General features: G+C 34.5%; 1 protein-coding gene across 5 annotated transcripts in view; it reads left to right on the top strand.

Annotated features, from left to right (window-relative positions):
• Positions 1–24,022, top strand: part of LOC724238 (paired box protein Pax-6) — a 110,104-nt gene that overhangs the window by 40,709 nt on the left and 45,373 nt on the right. For all 5 annotated transcript variants that reach the window (XM_016911229.2, XM_006559854.3, XM_016911215.2 and 2 more), the window contains exons 5-6: positions 16,906–17,096; positions 17,339–17,448. In XM_016911229.2, coding sequence (XP_016766718.2) covers positions 16,906–17,096; positions 17,339–17,448 — 301 coding nt within the window. The remainder of the gene's footprint in view (positions 1–16,905; positions 17,097–17,338; positions 17,449–24,022) is intronic.

Genomic DNA, 24,022 nt, shown 5'->3' with positions numbered 1-24,022 from the left:
ATTTTGATCAATGACCTTTTGCCATCTTTCAGGCAGTATCATAATCCCACGTTCATAAAACTTGTGGTTTTTATTAGCAAAAAACTGAATCAGGTACGATTTGATATCATCATCGTTATTGAAATTTTTACCATTCAAGGAGTTTTGTAAAGATCGAAACAAAAAGTAATCAGATGGTCAGGACTATATGGTGGATGTGGCAAAACATCCCAACCAAGCTCCAATAATTTTTGCCGAGTGACCAAACATGTGTGTGGCCTTGCATCGTCACGATGGAATACAACACCTTTTCGATTTGTCAATTCGGGCCGTTTTTCTTCAACTGCATCATTTAATTTCGTTAGTTGTTCAATGTAGACAACAGAATTGATCGTTCGGTTGGGTGGTAAGAGTTCAAAATAGACAATTCCTTCGTAATCCCACCAAACTGATAACAAAACCTTCTTTCGACGAATACTAGCTTTTGATGTTGTTTGAGCTGCTTCACGTGGCCTGCTCCACATCTTTTCCGCTTGATATTGTTGTAAACAACCCATTTTTCATCGCCAGTTATCAGTCGTTTTAAAAATGGATCATTTTCATTACGTTTCTTTAGCAAATCGCAGCTGTTAAATGCTTTTCTTTCAATTCGTGAGGAATCCATGTAGTTTAGAATGAAATCTTTATTTTACGATAGAGAGATGTATCCATCCTTTAGAGTTTCAATATTGATCTCTTTTCATCTATTAATAAATAGATCTTTATATCGAATAATCTCGAAGTGGAGAAATTATAAATCCTCGATTCGACAATTCCAAATATCTGCAGAGTGTATTTAATAATTGGAATCTGGAGGATGACATTCTATAATCGTGCTCAATAATTTTAATCTTTTTGAAAATTATTACGTCTACACAAGAGACGGTTCTTTTTGCGACGAAACGAATAGTCGGTCGTTTATCATCGATCGACGATTAAATCCCGGGACGAACGCGATAATTTCTCGCCGATTTATTCCCAATTACGATCGCGACGAATCAGAATCGGGTGGCACGCGTCGATACGCCGATTTCCGATATAAATCTTGCTGCCCCGCTCCGCCGAGATCCGCCCCACACTTCTCCGCGTGGGAAATCCCGGCTGGATCTGGTCGAGAGAGGGAGATGGAAAGGAAAAAAGGCACCGCACCGATCGTGTAACTTGACAGCTCTATTATTATGCAGCTCCTTCCACGCCCTGGTCAACTCGATCCGACCGAATATATTCCCGCCACCACCCTATATATACTTCTTCCAACACCGAAATGGACGCGACTCTCGAGGGTCAAGGGTGACGACAAGGGTCTCTGTTAAGCGAGTCTTCTCTCTTTCTTTCTTTTTAAAAAGTATCTCTAGTCCTACAGTTGATTCCTTTCTTTTCTTCTCTGGAAATTTTCCTTCTGGATCGATACGATTAATTTAAATGGATCTGATCGGATCTTACGTTTTTCGAATTTTCGAATTTTGGAATCGTTTTGAACTCGATGGAGGAAGGGTTGCGGCGCTCGGTTCTCTCGATTTTCCGGGGAATTTCCAGGATATGGCGGGAGTTTGGGGGAGGAGGGTGGGTTTGTTCTTGGCGGGCAGGGGCGATAAATCAAAGCGATAGCGATAACTGGTGGAATAATGGGCCGATAGATAACGATACACGGGAAAAGATCGTGTTCGCTGGCTGGAATTGGCTTCCCACCTCCTTCCGCGGCTCGGTGTAGAGGCGGCAGGTTAATTTATACCCCCGCCGATTCCATCTCCATTTCCTCCTGATTCGGTTAAATCATTAAGGATTACGCGTGTATGCGAATCGACTTGAAACGACGCTTTGCTTCGTATCGTTGATGTTAAGTGTAATCTTTATCTTTAGTATTAATCCTTATTAAAAAGGTTACACAATCGCATAATTCGGTTATTATCCTCGATTCGTGGAATTTTTCGCCAATTCTTATTCGAGGATTGAAGCATATAGAAATTTGGAAGAAATGTACGTTAAACCACAAATATCTGTCTTCGTAGTTCATATAAAAATCCGCACTTTGTTTATTACTTCACTTCATTGAATTTTCGTCAATTCTTATTAATCTTGTATTCTTATTCGAGGATCGAAGCATATAGAAATTTGGAAGAAATGTTAAACCATAGATATCTGTCTTCGTAGTTCATATAAAAATCATATATACTTCGTTTATTACCTCGCTTGGAATTTATACCAATTGTTATTAATCTTGTATTCTTATTCGAGGATCGAAGCATATAGAAATTTGGAAGAAATGTTAAACCATAGATATCTATCTTCGTAGTTCATATAAAAATCATATATACTTCGTTTATTACCTCGCTTGGAATTTATACCAATTGTTATTAATCTTGTATTCTTATTCGAGGATCGAAGCATAGAAATTTGGAAGAAATGTTAAACCATAGATATCTGTCTTCGTAGTTCATATAAAAATCCACACTTCGTTTATTACCTCATTTTATCGAATCGATAGTAGATAACCAATGTTTTGCCAATATCAATTGTTATTAATCTCATGTTCTTGGAAATGTTTCGTTTTATCGACAATTTTTCGCCAATTCTTATTAATCTTGTATTCTTATTCGAGGATCGAAGCATATATAAATTTGGAAGAAATGTTAAACCATAGATATCTATCTTCGTAGTTCATATAAAAACTTTGTTTATTACCTCATTTCATTGAATTTCTCGCCAATTTTTATTGGGAATCGAAGCATATAGAAATTTGGATTAAAGATATCTATCTTTGTATTTCGCATAAAAATCCTTCATTCACTTCGTTCATTATCATTTCGTTGAATCGATAGCTCGACCAATGTTTCGCCAATTGTTATTAATCTTGCGTTCCTATTGGAAATTAAAGTAAATAGAAATTTGGAAGATGCAAGAAATCTGCACTTCATCTGTATTTTATTACCTGTATCACTCAGTTTACATATTATTGATGACTCGACCAACGTTTCGTCGTCAATTTTTCGCCAATTGTTATTAATCCCGTATTCTTATCAAAAATCAAAGCACATAGAAATTTGGATTAAATCACAAATAATCTATCTTCATATTTCGCATAAAAATTCGTATTTCGTTCATTACTTCATTTCATTGATTTTTTGGCCAACTGTTATTAATCTTGTATTCTTATTCGAGGGATCGAAACGTATAGAAATTTGGAAAAAATATACATTAAACCACAAATATCTTCGTAATTATATAAAAATCCGCATTTCGTTCACTTCATGGAATTTTTCTCCAACTGTTATTAATCTCGTATTCTTAAAACGTAAAACCACAGATATCTATCTTCGTAATTCATAAAAACTTTGTTTATTACCTCATTTCATTGAATTTTTCGCCAATTCTTATTCGGAATCGAAGCACATAGAAATTTGGATTAAATCATAGATATCCATCTCCGTATTTCGCATAAAAATTCGCACTTCGTTCATTACCTCATTTCATTGAATTTTTTGCCAACTGTTATTAATCTTGTATTCTTATTCGAGGGATCGAAGCATATAGAAATTTGGAAGAAATGTACGTTAAAGATATCTTCGTAGTTATATAAAAATCCACACTTCGTTCACTTCATGGAATTTTTCTCCAATTTCGTTAATCTCGTATTTTTATTCGAGAGATCGAAGCGTATAGAAATTTGGAAGAAATGTTAAACCACAGATATCTGTCTTCGTAGTTACATAAAAATTCGTTTATTATCTCATTTCATTGAATCGATGGCTCGACCAATATTTCGCCAATTAATCCTGTGTTCTTATTGGAAACGTTTCGTTTCATCAACAATTTTTCGCCAATCATTATTAATTCCATATTCTATATATTCTTATTCGAGAGATCGAAGCACACAGAAATTTGGAAGAAATAAAAATATTCACTTATCACCTACATCACCTATAACCACACACGCAATACATTACGATCGCAACGCGCCTAAAATTTTATCGATCCTTTTCAAGAAGAATCTCTACGCATAATCTCTACGCATAATAATTCGTATCCTTTCATACACATATATAAATACGAAATTCGTCCGTTCACGAGTTCGAAAGACGAGAGAGATAAGAAGGATGTAGAAGGGAAATATAATAATACTTGGAAGAGGGGAAAAAAAAAAAGAACTCCTAGTTGCGCAGAGAGCGAGCGTTGGAACAATGTGAAAGAAAGACGCGGGAAAGGAGAGGGGAGGGGGTGGAAAGGGGTGGATGGTAGAGCGATCGCGCGGGCAAGATACAAATTACATTTAAATAGAAGTCGAGGAACGCGCGGCATTCGCAATTTAAACGGACACAGGGGCGGTGGAGGGAGGGGGGAGGACCTGGCAAACCCGGTGGATGGAGAAGAAAAACAAGAAAGCGAAACGAAGAGCGAAGTGGAGGAAAAGAGGTGAAAAGCTCGATTCTGAAATGGAGATGAAATGGAATACCTCTTCCCCCCTCCTCGTCCCCCCCTATCCGGCAGCGAAAATCTTGATGCCTCGATTGATGGAGCGGAGAAAAAGTTGTTGTTGTCGTCGTCGAGATCAAGGACGATTTTATTTCGAGGATTTTGTTTCGTATCGATCGATTACGGTTGTTTGAATTTTTAATTTTTAAGCTTGAAAATTGCGTTGACAATGCGTTTCTTCTTTTTTTTTTTTAAAGCGTACGTTCCGCAACACCGTGTTTTCCAACATACACGTACAATTTAATTCCCTCGTAAAACATTTTTCAGACGATATATTCTGAAAAATGAGATAATTCCGTTTCTAAAAGTATTCTCGGAAATCACAATCGTGCAATCTCATCAATGATTTGAAAAAAAACTTTTCAAAGGTAAAATTATACATAACTAATCGAGGATTATTTTTAACGGAATCTCGAAGAATTTTGCTTTTTTAATTTCGTTCAAAATACAACCCAATTTTCTTTTCCCTTCGAAAGATCATTTTTCACATACAATCCCTCTCCAAACACTTCTCTCCTCCCTAAAATCCTATCATTTCAAAAATATTCCTTCAAATTAATCTCACCCTCCCTCGAGTACATTATACAGTGCAACTTTCTCCAAACTTTCCTTCTCAGAATTAAAGAAATCATTATATATTCCTCTTCGAAAATACAATCTTGACACACAGGAGAAGAAGAAATTCTCCCTTCCTCTTCTTTCCCCTCGAGCGGAAAAAAAGAGAGAGGAGAATATATTTAAACCGATGCCACGCATAATCACAGCTTTTAATCCGGGGGATCGAAGGGAGGGTTTTAGTTTTCGGCGGCTGAGACGGAGGGGGGGGGGGTCTGCTCTCCTCTCCTCCGAGACACCGACAGGGTGGAGATAGGGCGGGGGGGATGCGGTATTTAGCAACGCGGCAGGAGGTCCCCCGGAGCGATAGTAAGAGGGGTGGGCGGCACGCGTCGAGCGTTATTGCCTCCTGTGCACGCACCGTGGAGAACGCGCCACCAGCAACCCTCTGCCCCCCTCGCCATCCACGGATTCCTACGATCCACGGGTCTTCGAGAATCGAGGGCACGTGCACGATTTTCTGGATTATATCCATCTCTCGACTCGCGGGAGAGAAGGAGAGGAGAGGGGATGGATGAGATAAGGATTGGATAACAGATGTTCGAGATGGGGGAAGGAAAGGGGAGGGGGATTGATCGAGGAACGTCGTCGAATTATTTCGCACAGGCGAATTAAGTAATTCGAAAAGATCCTAATTTTCTTTCTCCATCTGTGTTCCATCTTCATTTAAATCGTATTTAAACCGATCTTTATTATTCGTAATAATCTGATGATAATTTTAATAATTTTCCAAGACAAACTAATTAAGTAAATAAGTAAGGAAAGATTTTAATTTTCTATTCCATCTATTTAAACTGATGTATAAATCGAAAGGCATTATTATTATTATTATTATTCGTAATCTAATGATGATTTTAATAATTTTCCAAGACAAAGTCAAACCGATTAAGTAAGTAAGAAAAGATCGACTAAATCCTAATTTTCTTCCATCTATTTAAACCGTATTTAAATCAATGTATAAATCGAAAGACATTATTATTATTATTATTATTATTCGTAATCTAATGATGATTTTAATAATTTTCCAAGACAAAGTCAAACTGATTAAGTAAGTAAGAAAAGATCGACGAGATCCTAATTTTCTTCCATCGTATTTAAACCGATGTATAAATCGAAAGGCATTATTATTATTATTATTATTCGTAATCTGATGATGATTTTAATTTTCCAAGACAAAGTCAAACCGATTAAGTAAATAAGAAAAGATCCTAATTTTCTTCCATCTATTTAAACCATATTTAAACCGATATATAAATCGAAAAACATTATTATTATTATTATTCGTAATAATCTGATGATTTTAATAATTTTCCAAAATAAAATCAAACCGATTAATAACCGATTAATAAATAAGTAAATAAGAAAAAATCGACAAGATCCTACTTTTCTTCCATCTATTTAAACCGTATTTAAACCGATCTATACCTCGAATCAAAAAGCGTTATTATTATTATTCGTAATAATCTGATGATGATTTTAATAATTTTCCAAGATAAAATCAAACCGATTAAATAAGTAAGTAAGAAAATCTTAATTTTTCATCCTAATTTTCTACCATCTGTGTTCCATCTATTTAAACCGATGTATAAATCGAAAGGCATTATTATTATTATTATTATTATTATTATTATTATTATTATTCGTAATAATCTAATGATGATTTCAATAATTTTCCAAGACAAAGTCAAACTGATTAAGTAAGTAAGAAAAGATCGATGAGATCCTAATTTTTTTCCATCTATTTAAACCGTATTTAAATCGAAAGACATTATTATTATTATTATTATTATTATTATTATTATTCGTAACAATCAAACCGTATATAAATCGAAAAACATTATTATTATTATTATTATTATTATTATTATTATTATTATTATTATTATTATTCGTAATAATCTGATGATAATTTTAATAATTTTCCAAAACAAAGTCAAACCGATTAAGTAAGTAAGAAAAGACTAAATCCTAATTTTCTTTCATCTATAAACCGTATTTAAATCAATGTATAAATCGAAAGACATTATTATTATTATTATTATTATTCGTAATCTGATGATGATTTTAATTTTCCAAGACAAAGTCAAACCGATTAAGTAAGTAAGAAAAGATCCTAATTTTCTTCCATCTATTTAAATCATATTTAAACCGATATATAAATCGAAAAGCATTATTATTATTATTCGTAATAATCTGATGATAATTTTAATAATTTTCCAAAACAAAATCAAACCGATTAAATAAGTAAATAAGAAAAGATCGACGAGATCCTAATTTTCTTCCATCTATTTAAACCGTATTTAAATCGAAAGACATTATTATTATTATTATTATTATTATTATTATTATTATTATTATTATTATTCGTAACAATCAAACTGTGTATAAATCGAAAAACATTATTATTATTATTATTATTGTTATTCGTAATAATCTGATGATTTTAATAATTTTCCAAAAGCAAAGTCGAATCGATTAAGTAAGAAGCGAAAATTATTGAAAATTACGTATTTGATCAATCTTTGTATATCTTCGTGGACGAGCACGCTGGAAATCGGAAGAAACGAGATAGGAGAAGCTCGTGTTTTAGAAAGCGGGGACGTTCGTTGAATCGTCATCATCATCGAGGCGAGCCGAGTCGGAAACCGCATAACACGATACACTCTTATTACGTTGGCGCGGTGTTCTCGATCGCCGCGTGGAAATCGCGGCGTCGTAACCCGTGATTTAGGTTCTGGCACCGGGCTCTGTGGTTCTCGCCGCGAGCGGGGTTGATTTAACGACAGGTTATGCGCGATTCTCGCCGGGAACGCGTGCACGCGTCGAGATGCGGTAGCACGTGTCGTCATCGTATCTCGTTTCGAACGGTAAAATCGTTGCGATACTCGACGCACGCAACGATCTTAATTCGTTTCTTCTTTCTTCTTATTATTATTCTAATTAAATCTCTGTCCAGCCAAGTTTTCGAATTCGAATTCCTTTCTTCGAAGATTTAAATCTCTCGTGTGAGTTGTAAAAGAACTCGCTACGCTTTTTTTCCTCATCCAAGAATATTTCAATAGGCGAGGGATGCTTTCAAGTTCGTTGAAAAAAGTATCGATATTTTCGTGTTTAAAAAGAAGATAAAATTAATTTAATTTCCGTTTTATTATGCCAGTTTTATTTCCGGAATTTTAGTGTGTCGAATAGAAAATAGGATTGACAATTATGAAATAGATGAAGTTTAAATTCTGTAAAACACTTTTTAACGTTTGATTGAATAGAATTCGTGGAACGTATAAATTATTCTTTTCCCGATTTTGAGAGATCTTATACACGGAGATTTAAATTTTGGAAAACGATGTTGCTTTTCATCATTGTAATTGTATCATTTCGTCATATATGTAAAAAGCATAAAGATATAAGTAAGAAGCGTTAACATTTAATTAATACAGAATAGAAAAGAAAATTTTACGGTGTAAAATTAATCAATACATTTAAAAAAATACATACGAATATATAGAAAAATAAAGCATACAAAATTAAATAAAATTTTTCATAAAATACCGACTATGACGTTAAAAATATACTCAATAACAATTAAAAATGTTTCGTTCCCTATTTCTGTCTTCCAAAAAAAAAAAAAAAGGAACTTATCGATAATTTATATATAAATTCTATATAAATTAATCTAAAAATTATATATAAATTATATATAAATTATTATATATAATTTATATGTAAATTTATTTATAATAAATTCACAGGATATATTTCCTCGCCAATATTTTCTTTTATATTCTTTTATAAAATGAATTACAATCACGCGAATTTTCACGAACCTTCGATGCAATCCCCCCCTACTCTCACCCCTCATACTCTTGTATCTCCGCGAGCTTGAGGGGGGGAGCACGGAAGCGGCAAAGACTTTTCACGACTTTTAAATAACCCTCGTAAAAGGTTGGTTATTTCGGCTCGCGAGGATCGAGAAACTACTGTATATCAGGATGTTTTCGTCATAATAAAGCGGTGATGTATGGAGGAGCTCGTTTCAGAACCCCGGGGATAACGGAAGCGAGGTGAATAGTGAGGGAGGGGGAGAGGAGTGTCGGAGGCCGCCACCCTTCTTCCGCCCTTCGTACGCGCGCGTGAATCGAGGGGGAGGAGGAGGGAGAGCAGGAAACACGTCGACTAGCGCGGATAAGCACTCGTAAAAATTGCACTTGTCCTCGGCGGACGAGTAAACATCGGTGTTACGTCGGCAAGAATTATCCCTTTCCTATAAACACGTTGCGACTCTTCAAATTCTCGTTTTTCTTTCCCTTCTCCCTCCTCCTTTTGAAGGAGATTTGGGATAAATTGAGAATAGATTAATTAAGAATTTCGGTAATCGAGATTTTGTTCCTTTCTCTCTCTTTAAATGTTCAAGCTAAATAAATTCTAGAAAGTTGAGCAGAGATCGAAATATCATTCGTACGAAATCTCGTCGAAAAATTGTTAAGGGATCTTTTTTCTTTCATCTCGATTTTTTATTATCGCGAATTAAATCGATCGAGGGGAATCCTTGGAACGATCGAATTTCTCTTTTCGACGGCGCGTGTATCGCGACGATTGGCGCGTTATAATGAGCACAAAAGGGTGACGGAGGAGGACGAGGACACGCGGCGGGGGGGCGCTCGAGAACGCGATAGGAGCGAAGAAGAATCCGGTGGATCGATGAAATTAGCATGAACCGTGAAAAGGGTGGCCGTTCGACGAAAAGGGTGGCCGGATAGAGACGTCATAATATTATCCTCGCGTGATTCCGAAACGATCCGATAACGATTGCGTCGCAATGTGGATTATCTCTCGGAACGAACCCGTCGTAAATCTCCAAGTAATTGATTTATCTTATAAAAATTCAATCCATTTCCTCCGTTTAACTTTTATCGCTTAAAAGTTGTTGGTGTTTAGTTTAGATTTAATTTTCATTTTTGTTATTTTGTTAATAATAACGATTTATCGTGTAAAAATTCAATTCATTTCCTTCGTTTCTTTTAACTTTCATCGACAGAAAAGTTGTTGGTATTTAGTTTCGATTTAGTTTTCATTTTTATTATTTTGTTAATAATAACGATTTATCGTATAAAAATTCAATTTTTTCCGTTTAACTTTCATTAACATAAAAGTTGTTGGTGTTTAGTTTAGATTTAGTTTTCATTTTTGTTATCTCTTAATAATAACGATTTATCGTGTAAAAATTCAATCCCTTTCTTCTGTTTCTTTTAACTTTCATTGACATAAAAGTTGTTGGTGTTTAGTTTAGATATATTTTCATTTTTGTTATCTCTTAATAATAATGATTTATCGTGTAAAATTTCAATCCCTTTCCTTCATTTTTTTTAACTTTCATCAACAGTTGTTGGTGTTTAGTAGATATATTTTCATTTTTGTTATCTTGATTAATAATAACGATTTATCGGGTAAAAATTCAATCCATTTCCTCCGTTTTTTTTAACTTTCATCGACATAAAAGTTGTTGGTATTTAGTTTAGATTTAGTTTTCATTTTTGTTATCTCGAGAAAATCGAATATCGTGGCTCTTGAAACTTTTCTCTAAAAGTTTATTGGTTTATTATCTAATTACCAATAGATTTTGCAATTTTTTTCTCTTTGTATATCAGGAATTTCATCGATTATAGGATCATTAAATTTAATAGTTACAATTATAATAATAAAAAATTGTTCTTTAAACTACGACCAAATTTCTTTGTTTCTATGATCAGTTTTTATTACAGCAATTTTATTAATTATATCATTACCAGTTCTAGTAATTTTAATACATCATTTTTTGATCCAATAGAGGAGAGATGGTGATCCTATTTTATACCAACACTTATTTTGATTTTTTGCTCATCCAGAAGTTTACATTTTAATTTTACCTGGATTTGGATTAATTATTAATCATATTGTTATGAATGAAAGAGATAAAAAAGAAATTTTTGGTAATTAGATAATAGATAATAGTTTAGATATTTTACGAATTTTGTAAAAAAGAAAATTGTTTCAGAAAATTCGTGTTAAACTGATCTTCCTAAATAATTCTAAAAATATTGAAACGTTCGTAAACTGGAATAAACTTACTTGAATTTATCGTTCAAAACCTAATAATAATCGTGATTATTACAGTGAAAAATTGATCTGTAACAAATACTAATTTTTCAATGATGGAGATTAAGATTAAATAGAAATTGAATTCATAATTCGATAATATTTATCGTTCGAGACGATAAATAATAACAATCGCGAGAAATCGATTATAATATGTTATTACTCGAACGATTACTCTATTCTTTAACCTTTTCCTTTCCTTAATGCCTCCAACTCTGATAAATTAAACAGTTGTACCATTCGACGACCGTATTATACGAACGCCGTATCAACGGGACGGGCGGAAAAATCGGACGAATCGCACTTACGAATGCAAATGGATTAACGAAGGAAGCGAAGGAAGGAAGCAGCGTGTAGCAGCGCACCTCGGCCGTCGTATCTTTTATTTATCCTCCAGCCAGCTTTCCTCGCTTCTGTCACTTACAGCTCGTATAAATCCCGGCCAAGTCGTAAAAGAATTTCCACCGACCGGGCTACGTCCTCCTGCTGCCGATAGTTCCGCAATTTATTCTCCTCTGTATTTCCTTCCGCGCGTTTTCACGTTCGCGTGAAAATCTTCCTGAAAAAAAAAAAAGAAAAAGAAGGAAAAATTTATTATTCTTGCAAGATTTCTTCAGACTCGAACGATCGATTTAATTATCGATTCCCGAATTAATCTGACGATCTCAATTTTTTTTATTCTCTCGTTTCGATCTTTTGAAACTGAATTCAGTGAGAAAGAAGTCTCGCAGTTGGAATTCGGATATTCAAAAATTATTTTCACTTACGAAGAAATGATTAGGACGATCGTTCAAGATGAATGATGGAAGCTTGGAGATATTTTCGAAAGTATTAATTAGTTCGATATGTCCATCCAGATTGCTATTTCCAAAATTACATCTTCGATATTTATTCAAGGAAAATCGAAAAATATCCAGATCACTATTTCCAAAATTATATCTTCGATATTTAAGGAAAATCGAAAAGTATCCAAATTACTATTTTATTAAAATTATATCTTCCACTTTATCGAGATATTTACAGGTAAAAATTCAAAACTCGATCAAAATGCCCATAATAAAACTATCCGGATCACTATTTTTTATTTTTGATTTAAGGAAAATCGAAAAATCCATCCAGATCATTATTTCCAAAATTATATTTTCGACATTTAAGGAAAATTGAAAAGTATCCAGATTATTATCAAAATTATCATTTTATCAAAATTATATCTTTCACTTTATCGAGATATTTACAGATAAAAATTCAAAAGTCGATCAAAGTGCCCATAATAAAAATATTCAGATTGCTATTTCCAAAATTACATCTTCGATATTTAAAGAAAATTAAAAAATATCCAGATCACTATTTTATCAAAATTACATCTTCCACTTTATCGAGATACTAAATATCCAAAAGTTGATCAAAGTGCCCATAATAAAAATATTCAGATTGCTATTTGCAAAATTACATCTTCGATATTTAAAGAAAATTAAAAAATATCCAGATCACTATTTTATCAAAATTACATCTTCCACTTTATCGAGATATTTACAGGTAAAAATTTAAAACTCGATCAAAATGTAAAATAATAAAACTAAATAATAAAACACATAATAAAACTTGCTGTTTCCAAAAATTACATCTTTGATATTTAAGAAAAAGTATCCAAATCACTATTTCTAAAATTACATCTTCGATATTTAAGGAAAATCGAAAAGTATCCAAATTACTATTTTATCAAAATGACATCTTTCACTTTATCGAGATACTTACAGATAAAAATCCAAAACTCGATCAAAATGCCCATAATAAAACTATCCAGATCACTATTTTTTATTTTTGATTTAAGGAAAATGAAAAAGTCCATAGTATCACTATTTCCAAAAATTATATCTTCGACATTTAAGGAAAAGTATCCAGATCACTATTTCCAAAATTACATCTTCGATATTTAAGGAAAATTAAAAAGTATCCAAATTACTATTTTATCAAAATTACATCTTCCACTTTATCGAGACATTTACAGGTAAAAATTCAAAACTCGATCAAAATGCCCATAATAAAACTATCCAGATCACTATTTTTTATTTTTGATTTAAGGAAAATGAAAAAGTCCATAGTATCACTATTTCCAAAAATTATATCTTCGACATTTAAGGAAAAGTATCCAGATCACTATTTCCAAAATTACATCTTCGATATTTAAGGAAAATTAAAAAGTATCCAAATTACTATTTTATCAAAATTACATCTTCCACTTTATCGAGACATTTACAGGTAAAAATTCAAAACTCGATCAAAATGCCCATAATAAAACTATCCAGATCACTATTTTTTATTTTTGATTTAAGGAAAATGAAAAAGTCCATAGTATCACTATTTCCAAAAATTACATCTTCGATATTTAAGGAAAATGGAAAAGTATCGCTATTTTCGAAATAACATCTTCGATATTTACCTACTGGAGGAAAATGAAAAAGTTGATATATCGTGTTCGATATATTTATACGTAAAAGATATATATATATATGTAAGGATAGAATTAAAAGGAAGGAGAAGGTGGAGGACGTCGGGGGACACGGAAGGGCGGGGGAAGAGAGTACACGTCTGTTTCGTGTTTGGAACGCGTTGGTGATAGCCGCGCACCGAGGGGGATGACAGTGACTCCGCTCGTGGGTCCGAGACGTCACCTCGCTTCAACGCTGCGGTACCCTGACACCGGCTCTAACAAACCTCGGGGAAACGAAAATCTCCCATGGCCAATCTCCCGCAACTTGCCGCGTAATCCTTGGACGCCCGCGACTCTCTCTCTCTTTCTTTCTCTCTCTCCTTCCCGATATTTTCGGATATTCTCGCCTGCTGGCGCATGCTTAACGACGGGAACGAGATTTTCCTTAAATATCGAAAATAAAAAATAGTGATCCGGATAGTTTTATTATGGGCACTTTGATCGACTTTTGGATTTTTATCTGTAAATATCTCGATAAAGTGGAAGATGTAATTTTGATGAAATAGTGATCTGGATACTTTTTGATTTTTCTTAAATAAATATCGAAAATATAATTTTGAAAATAGTGATCTGGATACTTTTCCTTAAATATCGAAAATGTAATTTCGAAAATAGCGATCTGAATACTTTTCGATTTTCCTTAAACAAATATCGAAAATATAATTTTGGAAATAGTAATCTAGATACTTTTTAATTTTTCTTAAACAAATATCGAAAATATAATTTTGGAAATAGTAATCTGGATACTTTTCGATTTTCCTTAAATAAATATCGAAAATATAATTTTGGAAATCTAAATACTTTTAGATTTTCCTTAAATAAATATCAAAAATATAATTTTGGAAATATTAATCTGAATACTTTTCGATTTTCCTTAAATAAATATCGAAAATATAATTTTGGAAATAATAATCTGGATATTTTTTAATTTTTCTTAAATAAATATCGAAAATATAATTTTGGAAATAGTAATCTGGATACTTTTTGATTTTCCTTAAATAAATATCGAAGATATAATTTCAAAAATAATGATTTGAATATTTTTATTATAGACACTTTGATGTTTTTGGACTTTTGGATATTTACCTGTAAATATCTCGATAAAATGGAAGATTTCGAAAATAGTGATTTGAATATTTTTATTATAGGCACTTTGATCGACTTTTGAATTTTTGCTTGTAAATATCTCGATGGAAGATATAATTTTGACAAAATAGTAATGTGAATACCTTTCGATTTTTCTTGAATAAATATCGAAGATATAATTTCGAAAATAGTGATACTTTTATTATAAACTTTGATCGACTTTTGGATTTTTATAAATATCTCGATAAAGAGGAAGATATAATTTTGAAGATAGTCAATACTTGGATCCTTTCTTTAAAAATTTTGACAAATGTTCGAGATTGATACATTCTCTACACAGAATAATAATAAAATTTTCTATTCTATTATGGGACGACACGATTGACGTTTCCACTGCTTACCAAATATCGATCTACATTTTATCACATTTCGATATCGAATCGATCGGGTTAAAATATAATCGGAGCTTGGCTCGAAAAATACTTTCCTTCCCGTTTACGCTCGATCTTTACTTTCCCATCCTCGAAATGAAAAAAAAAAAAAAAAAAAAGTCAAAGGAAACGGATGGAATGGATTTGTTTCGTCTTAACGCGACGACGCAACGACACGCACAAAAGCGGTCACGTCGAGGAGTCACTCGACGTCACGAGCGACGACACAATGAGAGAGAGAAAAGTCGTTGCGGCAAGGAAGGCTCTTTCCGCGACAAAGGCGACGTTCGAAAGAACGGGAGTGCCAGTCAAACGACAATCCCGCTGTGACATCGAGTGTCCTGACTGTTTGCCCCTCCTCTCCCTCCCTCTTTTTCCTTCCATTCATCCCTTTTTCTCCGACGGCCGACCGAAATGTCATTCGCGGGTCCCGATGTCACCCTCGTGGTTAACGAGTGACAATCGTAACCATAACCAAGAAATCGATCCCACAATGCTTCCTTTCCGCTCGCTTTATCGCGAGTGCCACTTGTCCACGTTGTTTGAATGTGTACCGCTTTCCTATTTTTCATTTTCCTCCACTTTCATTATAACCTTCCCCCCCTCTTCCGAGAGAAGAGTCGCCTTTGTGCACGGCTCTGTTTTTTCACGCAGCCAAAAGTTAGGTTAGGTTAGGTATTAGGTAATGGCGTGTGTATTCCTAAATTAAATCCAAAGAGAACGATTTCAAGCCTGAAATGGCAAATGTGATTTTGACAGAGGCGAGATCCGTGTGTAATTCGTACGTAATTCTTTCTTTTTAACGAGATTAATAAAGCTACGTTCGAAAATTCCAAAAATCTCTAAATTCGAAAGGATTGTTCCAGCGACAGGGAAGATTTGATAGTTAATAAAGTAACTTCGTTAACGATCGAGGTTATTAACTAATATTACTAACTAATATTCGAAATTTTTAATTAATTTCAACTTTCACACCGAAAGAAAGCGTAACCGCAAAAATATAATCAATTTCTAATAATTACCAATATTCTAAAAAGTATTCCAAAATCCGATCCATCTCCTCTCCTTTAACCGGGGCGGAAATCGGGACAGGCGCTCGTCTGGGCTGCCTTGGATCCTCCTCATCGGCGGATGCACGCCTCGGTCCGCGGTTCCCTTCGCTTCTCCTCGCGGCGAGAGAAGGCAAAGTCCCCTTGGAGTGACGCGAGACGGATATAATCGAAGGCTGAGGTAATTAACTCCCTCGTGGAGGGCACGCAACGCCGCCGCATCATCGTTTTAATTACCGCTCTCTCGTCGCGTTTCATCGGGCACAACCTCCCCCGTCTCCCAGCACAGTTTACGTCTACGCTTTCAGGCCCTCGCGTTTATAATAAAATCCGATGGAACCTCTCCATCTCTCTTCTCTTCTTCGATATCCCAAAGAAGAGAGAAAAAGAGAGTATTCCTCGTTCATTCTCTTCTCGTTAGTTGTATTCTAAAAGCATCTCTTTCTTCCTTTCTTTAGCTGTTGATAAGATCTACGATTATTGAGTCGTAGGTTAAGTTTGGTTGAATTTAAATAGGAAAATAAAGTTTAGGAAATTGATCGAAAATTGGAAGGGAGGGATGTTTTTTTGGAGAAATAATCGTGATTGCGATAAATAAGTATTTCGTCTGTTTCAGGTGTCGTCCATCAATAGGGTGTTGAGAAATTTGGCGGCGCAGAAGGAGCAGCGACAGCAACAGCAGCAGCAGCAGCAAGGTGTGGCCGCTGTTGGCGTCGGGGTAGGCGCTGGCAGCCCGGCGGAGAGCGTTTACGATAAATTGAGACTGCTCAATGGGCAAACCACTGGATGGCCAAGACCCAATCCGTGGTGGGTTTATCAATTAAATTAAATTAAATTAAATTAAATTGATTCACTTCAAATTTTATATTACGATAAGAATTTGAATTAATTACAATTTTACGAGATTAACTAACTTTCTCGAAAATTGGAAAATTGTTAGGAAGAGAGGGAAAGAAGAGAATATATGTAGAAAATATGTAGTAAAAGACGGAGAGCGGTGGAATTAAACGGTGGAGATATTTCCATTCCTAAATTTTATTTCACTTTAGGTATCCATCTGGAGCTGGCAGCCCATTTCCATCCCTGCAACCCAGTTTGAGCCCGAGTCATTGTACGGCCTTGCCACCGGATCCTGCGGACATTCTGCACGCAAAGAAGGGTAAGTGAGAGGCAAAAGAATCGCTCCGTCTCGAAATTTCATTCATTTTGATCAAACTAACTATCTTATAATTGATATTGACCGTATGAATGTTGCCAAAAAAGGAAAAGAAAAGTATAAATATAAAATAAAATATCCAAACCACGACACCTTTTATTATCAATAAGTTGTGAAACGACTCGAAAAGTAATAGGAAGAAAGAATATATTTAATGAAGGAAGTTAATATTAAGAAATAAATTGTAGTTAACGAAAACGATAAGAAAGAATATTTATTCGAGAAACAAGAATAAATTATGACAGATAAAATTAAAATAATTAATAAATTAAATTAAAATTATTAATATTAAAAAATAAGTTGTGAAATGGTTTGACCAAAACAGTAAAAAAGAATATATTTATTCAAGAAATAGGAATAAATTATTATAGATAAAATTAAAAAATTAATAAATTAAAAAATACGTTTTGAAATGGTTTGACTAAAACAGTAAAAAAGAATATATTTATTATTCAAGAAATAGGAATAAATTATATTATATAAAAAAATACATAAAATATCCAAGTTACAACATTCTTTATTAATATTAAAAAATAAGTTGTGAAATAGTTTGACTAAAACAGTAAACAAGAATATATTTATTCAAAAAATAGGAATAAATTATGATACATAAAAAAATGTCCAAACTACAACATTTTTTATTAATATTAAAAAATAAGTTGTGAAATGGTTTGACCAAAACAGTAAAAAACAGTAAAAAAGAATATATTTATTCAAGAAATAAGAATAAATTATATTATATAAAAAAATATATAAAATATCCAAGCTACAACATTCTTTATTAATATTAAAAAATAAGTTGTGAAATAGTTTGACCAAAATGGTAAGAAAGAATATATTTAATAAAGGAAATAAGAATAAAGCGTGTTACGTAGATGTGTATCGTGCCGATGCCTTAGTTCGACTGAGTTCGCGTCGAAACAGAAATCAAAATAGACACATTCGATTCGTAATATAAATATACAAGATATATACAAACCTTTATACACAATATACAATACACAATATAAACTCAATATTTGAAAATTAAAGTAACAAATCTTCGATTCCATTGATTTTAAAACTCGAATCTCGTCATATTTTCCTTAATAAAACTTGCAAAAAGCTACATACGCGACTCGATATTCGATAAGAAAAAAGGAAGAGAAAATTTCGAGATATTCAAACAAAAAATTGAATCCAATTCTACTAATTTAGAAGAACACTCGAATCGTGCGCTTTCTCTCCCCCTTAACAAGAGAAGGACAGGGCGCGAGATTCCGGGAGACCCCCAGAGACTCGAGAACAACCCCCACCCCTTTCTCTCTCTCTCTCTTCCTCCTCCCCCGTCGTAGGCGTTTGTTTTTCGCTGCTCGTGACACCCTGGCCGCCACCCTTGCGGCCGAAAAAGAAATCGCGCGTTTGATGTCGCCGCCAAAGGGAAGAGGGATGAAAGAGAGGGAAACGAGGGGGAGAGAGGATGGAAAGGAACGGAGAGAGAGAGAGGGAGAGAGAAAGGGAGAGGGATGTTGCGTCGGTCGAGTTACAATTTCGCGCGGGTTGGTCGGTCGCGGCTGCAACCGCGCTTCCACCACCCTCTCCCTCTTCCCCCCTCCTCTCCGTCTGTGTCCTTCGGTTAAACGTAACAATTATTACCGGAAAAGCGGTGCACACGCATGCGGGAAACCGCGGCGGGACCCGGAATTACATTGATATTAGTATCGTTTCGCCCGACGGATTAATTAATTAAAACGCCGCTATTCCACCCCTCCTATTCTCCGCAATACACGTGCATCGGCAAATCCTCGGATTTATCCACCTTCGAGGTGGAAAGAGTTAAGGTTGGGTTAAGGTTGCGCGCGAATTTTGACTTTCGATTGTAAGAATGTAAATTGTTTGAAGGAGAGGAAGTTTAAGGTGAAGATTTTTAAAAATTGGAATTATATTGCGATTGGTTAATGCGTTGATACGTTATGATGTTCGAAACGAAATGATTTCTGGATACATTTGTTCTGCCTGTTGAGATTCGTGTTATATCGCGATGAGTGATTGGGTTAGTTTTTTCTCGATATGAATCCTGTTCATATTATTTCAATTATTTCAATTTTCAGTATCAAAGTGGTGAAAGGAATTCTTACGAGGAATTCTGACAAGATATATTACTTTGTATTACTTGTATTACTAGTGCATTAAAGATTTGGATACAAATTATTATTTTACTCCCTCTCTGTGTCACAAATTAATATTGAGAACTATCATGTTAGAAAGAAAAATGTATGGTAAAATTTTCTTTCTCCTTCTTTTCAGCTAACATTTAAGTATCTACGATTCTTGATAATCATTATTTTTATTAACTCATTATATACATATATATTCTAACATTTTTTAACATTTGATCCAATTCTTTACCAAAATTTAGTTTATTATCAAAAACTTTCGACAATCTCCAAACACTTACAATGACGGGCAAAATTTAATAATTGAACTCACTTCGATATAATCGCCATTAAACGGAATCAATCATAAGCTACGAATAAATATTATTCGATAATCGCTTAAACTAACGTTATTCGAAATCTTATCAAGGATTAATATGCCTCCAGTGATAGATAAAATATATCTACGAATAAATGTTATTCAATAACATTTTAATAATAACATTACTCCTTTTAACTTTTAGCTACTTTTTTAAAAGATCAATGCCCAACTACATCGCCAAATTTTAATAAAAATTTAATAATCGAACTTAAATCAATCGTAACGAATAAATTAATATTCGATAACATTTTCAATAAACAATCGAGCTGACCACGTTCCACTTATTATTCCTTCAAACCACTTCCTTCTTTCCCAACTCTTTTCCCTATCTTCACCCCTCCTCCATGTAACCAGGCACGTTCGCGAAGCGTCATTAATCGGGAACGGGGTTTGGATCTGTGCAGGACGCGTTATTATTTCGTATTCCTGCAGGATAGAAGGGATACAATCAAATATGGTAACTGTTGCGAGCGCTCAACCGCACGCGGGCCCCGGGGGCCGGATTATCTCTCTCTCCACGCGTAGCTGGGGGCTTGCCGCCGTTTATAGGATGTATCCCCGTGTCGAGAGGGTTGATCTCTCTCCATCGCATTCCTCCTCGAATATATATGTGCGGCCACGACGCATTTCTCCTTCCCCTCCCCCCCCGAGGATGTATCTCGACAGCGGCCGATTCTACCGATTCCACCCCCGGGCCAATCCAAGGAAACGACAACTGCCAACCCTCCCCCCTTTTTCCGTGGCGCAAAGCGAAAGCAGATTACGCCGCAATCATCGCGCCCCTTTCCTCCTCCTTCTCTGTTTCCTTCCTTTCCTTCGCAACCAACCGATCTACATATTCGTCCCCCCCTCCTTTCGAATTAGAATTAGACTAGGAAAGATTGTAAACTCCGATTTTTGGAGAGGAACGGAAGGAATTTTTAGTAAAGTGGATCTTCTATAGATTGATGTACATATTCGTCCTTCTTTCGAATTCTGATTTTTGGAGAGGAAGAAGAATTTTTAGTAAAGTGGATCTTTTATAGATTGATGTATATATTCGTCCCCCTCCTTTCGAATTAGGATTAGACTAGAAAAGATTGTAAACTCCGATTTTTGGAGAGGAAGAACTATGGAATGGAAGGAATTTTTGATAAAATGGATCTTCTATAGATTGATGTACATATTCGTCTCTCTCCTTTCGAATTAGGAAAGATTGTAAACTCCAATTTTTGGAGAAAAAGAGGAACTATGGAACTATGGAATTTTTAGTAAAGTGGATCTTCTATCGATTGATGTACATATTCGTTCCTTTCGAATTAGGAAAGATTGTAAACTCCGATTTTTGGAGAGGAACTATGGAACGGAAGGAATTTTTAGTAAAGTGGATCTTCTATAGATTGATGTACATTCGTCCCCCTTTCGAATTAGAATTAGACTATGAGAAATTGTAAATTCCGATTTTTGGAGAGGAATTATGGAATGGAAGGAATTTTTAGTAAAGTGGATCTTCTATCAAGATTGATGTACATATTCGTCCCCCTCCTTTCGAATTAGAATTAGACTATGAGAAATTATAAATTCCGATTTTTGGAGAGGAATTATGGAATGGAAGGAATTTTTAGTAAAGTGGATCTCCTATAGATTGATGTACATATTCGTCCCTCTCCTTTCGAATTAGGAAAGATTTTTGGAGAGGAAGAACTATGGAACGGAAGGAATTTTTAGTAAAGTGGATCTTTTATAGATTGATGTACATATTCGTTTCTTTCGAATTAGGAAAGATTGTAAACTCCGATTTTTGAAGAAGAACTATGGAACGGAAGGAATTTTTAGTAAAGTGGATCTTCTATAGATTGATGTATATATTCGTCCCCCTCCTTTCGAATTAGGATTAGACTAGGAAAGATTGTAAACTCCGATTTTTGGAGAGGAAGAGGAACTATGGAACGGAAAGAATTTTTAATATTCCATAATACATACGAATATCCTGATTACTATACGTATAATGTATATATCTTCCAACACACATAAATATTAATGATTTAAATATTGCATGAATAAATAAATGTAAAAATACTAATTCAGTTGAACCAATTGATAATATCCTTATTATAAATCCTAATTGTCTAAAAGTTGAATAAGCAACAACTTTTTTTAAATCCAATTCAAAATTCGCAACCAATCCAGCAAATAATATTGTTAATCTATAAATTAATAAAATATAACTTTCATAATTAAAATCTAACAAATTTACATATCGAATTAATAAATAAATAAATTTCAGCTGTAACTAAAGTTGACGAATGAACTAAAGATGAAACAGGAGTTGAAGCCATTATTGCTATAATAATTTTAGAATGGATCTTCTATAGATTGATGTACATATTCGTCCCTCTCCTTTCGAATTAGGAAAAATTGTAAATTCCCATTTTTGGAGAGGAAGAGGAACCATGGAACGGAAGAAATTTTTAATAAAATGGATCTTCTATAGATTGATGTACATATTCGTCCCCCTCCTTTCGAATTAGAATTAGACTATGAGAAATTGTAAATTCCGATTTTTGGAGAGGAATTATGGAATGGAAGAAATTTTTAGTAAAATGGATCTTCTATAGATTGATGTACATATTCGTCCCTCTCCTTTCGAATTAGGAAAGATTTTTGGAGAGGAAGAACTATGGAACGGAAGGAATTTTTAGTAAAGTGGATCTTTTATAGATTGATGTACATATTCGTCCCCCTCCTTTCGAATTAGGAAAAATTGTAAATTCCCATTTTTGGAGAGGAAGAGGAACCATGGAACGGAAGAAATTTTTAATAAAATGGATCTTCTATAGATTAATACATATTCGTCCCCCTCCTTTCGAATTAGGATTAGACTATAAGAGATTGTAAACTCCAATTCCGAATGGAAGGAATTTTTAATAAAGTGGATCTTCTATCGAGATTGATGGATTCAAACTGTAATATTTATTATTATCCAAAGGTATCGGTTTAAAATAATTCTTCTATCGTCGACGATACATATTACAATATTACACCAAATGACCATCAAAACTACTATTTTCACTAATATATATCGAAAATATATATTGGAAAGAATTTGAGCAGGAAGAGGGAATGAAACGTCTCGTGGATAGATCCGTCGGTGGTGGTCGGTATCGGCTTGGCGTCTGCCGAGGCCGAGCCACAATGCATCCCCGAGTTGCATTGTGCCGTTGCACGAGACACGAGACACGAGGCGCGGGAGGCGAGGCGAGGCGAGGCGAGACGAGACGCGCGCCACCGGCGTGCACAAGAATTCTATGAGGGAAGGGTGGTGGGCGAGAGAGGAAGCCGGAATAAAACTAGCGAAGAGAGAGAGAGGGAAGGGGGGAGGGCAAGAGACGGCGAACAAGAGAGGGCAAGAAAGAAAGAAAGGAGACAAGGGCGCAAAGAGACTCTCCGTGCTCGATCGAAACGAGGGGGGAGGGTTCGGGTCGTATGCCCATTGTTTTTTCACCTCTCGGGTCCTACGCTGCTGCGGGGGAAAAAAAAAAGGAAAAAGAAAGAATGAGGAACGGATCCTGAATGCCATCCTAGAATTTCAATATACGTATATATGCGTGTGTATATATTTTTTCCAAGCGCCCCCGATTTGAAGCTCCTCTAATCTATTTTCTTTGGTTAACACATTGGAGGATTATCTTGGTGTAACAGTTTTATCTTTCGTGATAATTTCGTATGCAAAGAGCGATCGATCAGAGTTTACATAATTATTGGCGATTATTTCGATCGAAATCTACGAAGGGGAGGATCGATACTCTTTTTCTTTCCAGAGGATAATAAAGGAATCCCATGGAATTGAAAAATAGTTAAGAATAAAATTTTATATTATATATATTACAGTTGATGCACGCTTTTCACGTTTTGAATAAACCATCCCATGGAATTGAAAAACTAATTAAAAATCATGGAATTGAAAAATTGGTTATAAATAGTTAAGAATAAAGTTTTATATTATATATATTACAGTTGA

Source organism: Apis mellifera, linkage group LG1 (genome assembly GCF_003254395.2).
Source record: "Apis mellifera strain DH4 linkage group LG1, Amel_HAv3.1, whole genome shotgun sequence".
Lineage (NCBI taxonomy): Eukaryota > Metazoa > Arthropoda > Insecta > Hymenoptera > Apidae > Apis > Apis mellifera.
This window is presented reverse-complemented; position numbering and strand designations above follow the sequence as displayed.